The sequence below is a fragment of the Glycine max genome, chromosome 7 (assembly GCF_000004515.6).
Source record: "Glycine max cultivar Williams 82 chromosome 7, Glycine_max_v4.0, whole genome shotgun sequence".
In the NCBI taxonomy this organism is placed as follows: Eukaryota; Viridiplantae; Streptophyta; class Magnoliopsida; order Fabales; family Fabaceae; genus Glycine; species Glycine max.
The window spans coordinates 17,994,806-18,003,655 of record NC_038243.2 but is presented as its reverse complement, the minus strand read 5'-3'; the positions used below and the strand labels follow the sequence as shown (position 1 = coordinate 18,003,655).

The window sequence follows — 8,850 nt, the reverse complement described above, 5'->3', positions numbered from 1 at the left end:
TGTTGTACACATACCAAGAAATAGTAATAAATAGATAAAAGAAAATAAAAAATTTATAAAATTAATCTTACATTATCAATATTTTTTTCTAGATTTTATAACTTATCATTAATATATAAGAGATATAAGTAAAAAAAATAATTAATATTACATTAAAGAAATTAAAATAACAATTATATTTAGACATTTTTTTTACACGGTAATTATATTAGAACGGAAGGAGTACTACTTATACTCAGTTCTTTTTTTTTTAAAATTAATTACTTTAAAATATATTTTACAAACAATGGTGATATAACGTACAATTTATAAATATGTAGTTAAATTTAAAATTACTTCAAAAATAGGAATAATTAGAGCAAATCTAAACACAATTAGAGAATGGTAATTTTGTGTCACACATATATATTTAATGATTCTTTAGTAATTTTGTATCTTTTAAAAATATATAACCAATTAGAGAGTTTAATTCTATAAATATGTTAAATTTAAAAGTAACAATTTTATAAATATGTAGTCAAATTTAAAATTACTTTAAAATCAAATGTAATTAGAGCAAATATAAGGAGGAGTCGTATAATTTTGAGTTGCAAAATATATTTAATAATTTTTTGTTGTGGGTTAAATTTTATAAATATGTAGTTAAATTTCAAATCATTTTAAAATTGGATATAATAAGAACAAATTTCAGGTGAGTCCGTGTAATTTATTCTTAATAAAATAATAATAATTTTGTGAGTCGCACATCATATTTAATATTTTTCTCTTTAAATTTTATAATTTTTAATAAATTTTAATCAATTAGAAAAAATGCTTCCTAACACTCATCTTCCTCTTATTATTAGTTATTTAAATTAAATTAATAAACATTAATAGTCTTAAACAAACAAGGGCAACTGAGATTGCACAACAAAGGGAACAGTTTTTGGAGTATGGCGGCAACAGAGACTCCAAAACTCTCAGTTGAGGCATCCATAACATAAGTTCCATTTCAGGATACAATACTTAGTTAAATACCCTTGTAAGCACATGATTCTGATTTTTGGTGTGCACTAAGGTTCCTTAGTGAACCGCCGGAGATGAATTCCTTTCTAGACATAAAAATCACCAAAATAAACTTTGCTTGTCAAAACATTATTCTAACTTTGAAGAGTATTCTTTCCAGATGACATCATTCAGGAAAAGCAACACGGGGGTAAGAATAATACTAATACAAAGAAATTCAATTCTTGCACAGGCACTTTTCACATAAACAAGTGAATAAGTGGTTAAGAAAATTTTCACTACCAAAAACTTAAGACATGAAACAATTAACAAATGTCATCCTCTAATAAACTGTTCTAATTGAAATCCAGATCACAGTGACAGCAATTTCCATTTGAAAATATAAATAAACCAAGCATAAAACAACTGACATCTTGCAATGTTAGCTAAATGGTAGGAAGAGCTACCCCTGTTGCTTAGGGAGATGTCAATAATCGCTTGATGCCACTTTTCTGTTCCGATGTAAGCCTGGAGGGAAACTTGATATTGAACTTGATTCTTAAGTTCCCTTTCTTGGAAGGTTCTTTCGGAATGGGCATACCCTCTCCTTTGACAACTTCTTCATATGTCGGACTAATAGTGGAGTTAATGGGGATTGTAAGACTCCGCCCATCAAGGGTTGTCAGCTGCGCTGTGTAGCCCGTCAAGGCTTCTACAAGCGATATCTTCTGGGTGACAACAAGATCATTGCCATCCCTTTTAAAGAGACTATGAGGCTTCTCATCAATAATAAAGACAAGGTCTGAAGGGATAACTCCTCTCTGCTCATTTCCCTTTTCCGGAAAAGTTATTTTTGTTCCTTTCTTCCAACCTGGCTTTATCTCAATTGTAAGGATTTCGTCTACTGTGGAGGGTCTCCTACAAAAAAGAAAGGAAAACATATAGTAGTCATAATCACAAGCAATATCAAAGATTTCACACACATTTTCAAAATCCATCTTACATTCTTATGCAGCCTAATTTCACAGGAAATTCCTACAAGATGATTCTTCCATGTTAAAAGTAAAAACCATACGAAAATTTCATTTAATCAGTCATACAAAGAGAAAGGACCAGCATTATTATCCTTCAACTGACTATGAAAAGCCATCTCCCATAAAAGCTCCCCAAATGTACATTAGACTCCTATAGTCCTACCCATGGTAGTCAAAATCGAGATCTTACTCAAGATCGGAAAGGAGAGTATGGATTGTAAATCGGGAGATCATAACACGGATTGTAAGATCTATCAAAATTTATGAAATGATATAATCATATGATATGTGCATATATGAAGTAACATAAATAATTATATCACACTTGAAACACATAATTGAACTTCAATTAAAAAAAACTATAATTTTCATTGAAGTTTTCTAGCATCCCACCAACTGAAATGCAATGCTTCCAAACTATATCACTCATATTTCCAGCAACATTTTTAGGAGGCACAGGTACAGAGGAGTTTGGAGTTGGGGTTGAAGTCATTTTTTTAATGATGGTGTAGAACAGAGGTGTTCGTCTACTGTGAATAGAATCACACAGATGGTGTGTCTGCTGCAAACAGAATCACAAAGATGAGAGGAGACATATGAGAGAAGAATGCAGTCTACACAAACAGAGAAGAAAGAAGAATATTGCGTGATAGAAAGAGAAAAGTCACAAGTGAGCGATAGTTTCTTTTTGGGTAAAAAGAAAGGGGGGGAAGGGGGGTTATTTTTGCCAAAGGAAGAGGGGTAGTTTTATTTTTAGGTGAAAAGGGGCAGCGGGAGTATTTGGGCAGAGAGGGAATAGCGAAATAGGACTTAAGTAATTAGGGTTTTTTTGGGCTGAAGCAATCCCAGGTTAAAACGAGGTTGCTACCTGCAAAAAAAACTCCAGGCTCACAAAAAGCACCGCACTGCAAGTCTCGATTTTCCACTGCGATCCAATGCAATCCGCCAAAATTGAGACCCAGCTGCGACATGAGATTGGAGAGGGTGGAGAAGATCGTAAACTCGTACGATCTTACGCTCCAGAACACGATTTTGACTACCATGGTCCTACCAATGCACATGTTTGGGAATGGATTGTATTTTTGAAAATAACAATTTTTTTTTCTTTTTTCAAAAGCTCTTTAGGAAGCTGTAAATAAAATGACTATTTTCCCAAAAAAATAAACCAATTCAAAGACACACCTAATGGAATGAATTAGGAAGAAAAAGGAACAATTAGTTACTACAAATTTGGATATCTCCAAATACAAATGTTTAAATTATGGGCTACTAACCAACATGTGCTGTGTGACTACTCGAGAATAAGTTTCAAGAGAGATATAGGCCAACTGCTTGAGTGCTTTGCACTCAGTATACTGACATTTATATAATAGAAAAATAGGCAATTAATATTTACAAGAATAATAAAGAATCAAACCGTTTTCTGAGATCCTAACGTCCCCAATGCTTTATTAATTCATAATGTTTCCAAAGCTATAAATGTAACAACCTGTTTTAATCATAATAGTCAATAGCAAGCTATAACAACATTCTCCTAGAGGGAGAAACTATTTTTCCTAACTCGTGGGAGAAACTATTTTTCCTAACTCGTGGGAGAAACTATTTTTCCTAGATTTCACAACTTGCAACACTCTCCTGCATCCGGACAAAACACACCAATGAGTAGAGACTACATTGTAGTATCTTCAAATACAATAGCACAGTATTGTGGAAGGTATAGATTTATGTCACTCTATTTTGTTGGCTTATCCAACATCCGTTCAATAAGACATTGTGTCAATACTCCAGATTTTATCAAGTGTAGACAATTTAAAAATAAACACATTGTATTGAACAAGGTAATTTATATAGGAATACCAAGAAAAAAAATAATGAGGTCACAACTAAACTGAATCAGTGACAAAAACTTAAAACAATAAATTCCTTTTTACTTAATCTCATGAACGAAATTATTGCCACAATGAATAACAAACCACTAGCAAAATACCACATTCAATGTCTTTAGCATTAGAAAATTGTCCGTGGAAACGGCATAAAGCATGTAATTTACAGAGCCTTTTAAGAAATAGAGTATCAAAACTACATAAACGTTATACGTGAAAAATCTCACCCAGCATCAGAATCTAGCACTTTAACAGAAGAAAGTCAATTACTATAAGCCTGCGACACTGCAAACATACAGTTCAATTTCAAAGCAATCAAAGCGATCAATCCAACTGATCAGATTAAAACAAATCATCAAACTCCACTTGAAAGTCAATAATCTGGTTCCATGCAATAACACACTAACATAAATAAACTCCGGGTGTCCTTGACGAAACTAAAACGTACGACATGCAATGCAAGTAAGTAAAAGTAGAAAACTCACCCACTGGCATCACTAACATCCCTTGAAATCTTCATTTTCTTGGTAGTTCCTTTATACAAATCCTCCAAGCTACAAGGCAATGGTCTCTCAATGGCTGCACCTTTCCTTGGCATATGTCCAGAGCCCTCCCCAGCTGCACTTCTAAATTGAGCAAAGATATCCTCACCAAACGGTCCACCCCTGGAAAATCCAGAGCCACCAGCTCGGCCACCCATGTCCGGCATTCCACCACCAAAGGGTCTCGAAAACCCGAAAAACTCCGAAAATATATCATCTGCACTTCTGGGGTTGAACCGGAATGACGTCGCTCCACCGTCACCGCTGCTGCCGCCGCCGCCACCACCAGGAAAACCACCTGCGCCCATCGGCACCCCATTCAGCCCCTCCTCACCATACTGATCATACACTCCTCGCTTCTGTGGATCACTCAAAACCTGTTTCACAATTCAAATAAGCAAAAAAATAAAATAAAATAATCAACCTCAGAATAACTGAAAATTGAAAAACCTTTGAACATCAAATTACCAACAGTGATAAACCAAAAGCCTACCTCGGACTTTCAGATTGAAATTAGAAAACCCCACAAACTCAAAATTGAAAATCCTCCACAAAAAATTGCAACTTCGTACGAAATAAGACGACATCAAATTCGAATTGCGTTCTGAAACACTCAGCTCTATAACATTCAAATTAGGGCAAAACAGGAAAACCCCACAAATGGAAAACAGTTTTCATACGAACCCTTCAACAAAATCACAACTTTCAAGGGGAAAACAAACAAACAGACTCAAAAGGGCATGTATATATATTGAATTGACATACATCATAAGCTTCAGAGATTTGCTTGAATTTAGCTTCAGCCTCTCTCTTGTTGTTAGGGTTCTTATCAGGGTGCCACTTCATGGCTAGCCTTCGATATGCTTTCTTGAGATCCTCATCTTTGGCGCTTCTATCTACCTGAAGAATCTTGTAGAAGTCCACGCCCATGCTTTCTCTGTTTTTTTCTTCACTGCTATGAAACAAGATAAAGGAGGAATTGTGAATTATCTCATATCTCTCTCTCTTTACAGCATCATGATATCACGTTCCTTCTGATACAATACAGGTACCGGGAGGAATAGATGTCGATGCTGCTGCTAGTCCAATCCCAAATGTGGTATAAATATATCATTTATTTATAATCTTATGTTAATTTAACCTAGCTAATAGTTGAATAATAATAATAATAATAATAATAATAATAATAATAGGGTAGGTATATATTCCTTGAAATTCTTTTAACTTGTAGATTCTTATTTGATATAATTCTTAAAATTAAGTTATTTGGTTTGATTTTTTAAATTATAAAATACTATTTTAATCTTTGAAATTAAATGATAATTATTTTGGTCCTTTATGAAAAATTAAAATGATTTCACCTGACTCAAAAAATTAGAGAAACTTGTCGATATCCGTAAAATTTAAAATTGTAGTACCACATTTGGCGGATATGCGAGATTTTTGTTTTTTGCAAACATGGGACTAAGACGTCCCAAGAGAAAGGAATTGATTAAAAAGACTCGTGAAAACAAGGTTCCATAAACATACTTGATTAAAAAAAACAAAAACGTGTCTATTGGGTTATGAAGAAAAGATGCAACAAAATCAAAGATTTTTATGTTCCCGGGATTTTGACAAGTTATACTTTGTGGAACATTTATCACTTGATTTGTTTCTCTATAGGTCACTTGATTTGTTTCTCTATATATATGGTTTCACTCATAAACACCACCATTAGTTATATATTCTATCCGATTTTAATTGCAATATTTTTTTCAAAAATTTATTTATCTTTGTTTATAAGTTTATTTCTTAATTTTTAAATATATTAATTATTTTTTTATATTTTACTTAATTATTATTTTTCTAAATGTTAATAAAATATAATTAAACGAATAAAAAAATAATTCTAAAATGATAATCCACATAATTTATAAATTTGATATGATTAATTAAATTAATTATATTTTTTAAACAATGTGAATTAATTGAAATAGGGAGTAGTTGTTTATTGCTTCTATTGTATTAATGGATGCATGAGTACAACAACCATCCTTCACAAGAGCAAAATCGTTGACAAAATCCAACTTGACTAACATGTCTATGAAGTTTGAACCCTCTATTCCAAGCTATATGAACCTAAGAAGCATAGATGCGGTACTTCAGTGACATGTCCCGCGTCGGACGCGCACCAGATATGCATACGGGTACGACTCCAATGCGACGCAATGTCCGTTGCTTCTGTCGTCACCAGACACGGTTGGACAGCAAGACGTGTGTGATTGGACGCAGCCCAACAAGCCTCAGCTATTTTTTATTTGTTTAAAAAATGCTTACCAAATACGAAAACGGTTCTTCTTCATCTTCTCCTTGTCGTTTCCCGCAAGCGAACCAAGCGCCTTCATTGTTGCACGTCGTCGCCTCCATTTACCCGCGCAGGTAGGCCCTTGTTTGTTTTCTCATCTGCTCCCTATTTCTTTTTTGGTTTTTCTCGCTGCCGTTTCTAGTTTCTTCATAATGAACAAGCATTATTCTCGCTGTCGTGTTATTGTTTTTTGGTTTTTCTCGTTGTCGTGTTATTGTCATTACTATGAATACAACAATATAGGTATGACAGACCTTATTTATTGAAAGCAGGTATGGCCGTATGGCAGGCCTTATTTTTTTTATTTTTCTCGATGTCGTGTTATTTCCTTTTTGAAAGGTAACTAATCATAGTACAAGTTTAAAAGGTTTTTTTATTCATTTTTCTCGCTGTCGTGTTATTGTCTATATTGCCTTTTTTATTCATTGTACTTGGGTCAAGATACCATACTTGAAGGGCAACCTTTAATGACTAATGTTTTACACTTTTACTACTCTTTTAAGTATTTAATTTTTAAAAGGTTTTTTTATTCATTTTTTTCTGAAAGCTTTTTATTTGTATTAGTAAAAAACAAGGTGATTTCTCTTCTAATACCAAACATTCCTTAATTTGGTGTCATTTGGTTGATAAGCTCGTAGTTCTTGCATAGTTTTTTGGTTTAGAATTTAAATTACTGCCTACCTCTAATCATATCATGTTTTGAATAAAATTAAACTACAACATGATCAGTAAGACACGAACAACATTGATTAGAAATTACTTTTTGTTGTTTGTTTTTTACTTAGAAATTGGTTACATTGATTTTTAATTTTTTTTTAAATTGTTGTAGAGATGAGTGCTTCTAGTCCTAGTCAAGCTAAAGAACAAGATAATGATACCAAACTTTTATGGACCTATGTTACAAAGATAAAAAGTGTAGGTGGTGGTGGAAATTATGAGATAAAATGCAATATTTATGATTTTACCTTTAATGGGTCTTACACTAGAGTGAGGGCACACTTGTTGAAGATGACTGAAAAGGGAGTTAGAGTTTGTCAAAAGGTAACAATTGTCAAACTTATAGATTTGAAGAAGATAGACAATAAGGCTACATTGAGGGTGGAGAAGTCAAAAACAAAATATGTGTCATTGCCTCCGGTTTCTACTCAACACCAAATGGATACAAACACTCTTGGTGTTGATCCAAAAAAGAGAAAGACATCAACTGTAGAAAATGCCTTTAATTTGCAAGCTAGAGAGACATTTGATCATGAAATTGCTAGGATGTTTTACTCTTCGGGGCTACCTTTTCATTTAGCAAGAAATCCTCATTACAGGAAAGCGTTTGCCTATGCTACCAACAATCAAATCAATGGTTACCAATCTCCAGGTTATAATAAATTAAGGGCAACATTACTTCAAAATGAGAGGAAACATGAGGAGAACTTATTACAACCAATTAAAAATGCATGGAGCCAGAAGGGTGTGAGCATTGTTAGTGATGGATGGAGTGACCCGCAAAGAAGATCTCTTATTAATTTCATGGCTGTCACGGAGAGTGGACCTATGTTTTTAAAGGTCATCGATTGTTCAAATGAGATCAAAGACAAAGATTTCATTGCCAAACATATGAGGGAGGTAATTATGGAGGTTGGGCACTCAAATGTTGTGCAAATAGTGACAGATAATGCAGTCGTTTGTAAAGCAGCAGGTTTAATAATTGAGGCTGAGTTTCCTTCCATCTATTGGACTCCATGTGTTGTCCATACATTAAATCTTGCTTTGAAGAACATATGTGCAGCCAAGAATACAGAAAAAAAAATGTTGTTTATGAAGAATGTTCTTGCATCACCCAAATTGCGGATGATGCAATGTTTGTGAAAAACTTTGTCATGAGTCACTCTATGAGACTATCAATTTTCAATTCATTCAATTCATTGAAATTGCTATCCATTGCTCCAACAAGATTTGTCTCCACTATTATAATGCTCAAAAGATTCAAGCAATTGAAGAAAGGACTCCAAGAGATGGTCATTAGTGACCAATGGTCTTCTTATAAGGAAGATGATGTTGCAAAGGCT

At 33.5% G+C, this 8,850-nt stretch overlaps 1 protein-coding gene across 1 annotated transcript; it reads right to left on the bottom strand.

Moving 5' to 3' along the window:
• Positions 1-1,261: 1,261 nt before the first annotated feature.
• LOC100781592 (dnaJ homolog subfamily B member 1) lies at positions 1,262-5,562 on the bottom strand. The gene is made up of 3 exons (XM_003529106.5): positions 5,209-5,562; positions 4,387-4,820; positions 1,262-1,902 (listed from the first exon to the last, which is right to left on the bottom strand). The coding sequence occupies exons 1-3, from the start codon at positions 5,371-5,373 to the stop codon at positions 1,461-1,463; spliced, it is 1,041 nt and encodes a 346-aa protein (XP_003529154.1). The 5' UTR covers positions 5,374-5,562; the 3' UTR covers positions 1,262-1,460.
• Positions 5,563-8,850: the final 3,288 nt, after the last annotated feature.

Bases quoted from the DNA above. Each gene is read 5' to 3' on its own strand.
- LOC100781592 (XM_003529106.5), bottom strand. From the start codon at position 5,373: ATGGGCGTGGACTTCTACAAGATTCTTCAGGTAGATAGAAGCGCCAAA. The intron at 4,821-5,208 runs GTATGTCAATTC...ATTGTGAAACAG, and splicing joins AAATCTCTGAAGCTTATGAT to GTTTTGAGTGATCCACAGAA. The intron at 1,903-4,386 runs GTGAGTTTTCTA...TCTTTTTTGTAG, and splicing joins GATGTTAGTGATGCCAGTGG to GAGACCCTCCACAGTAGACG.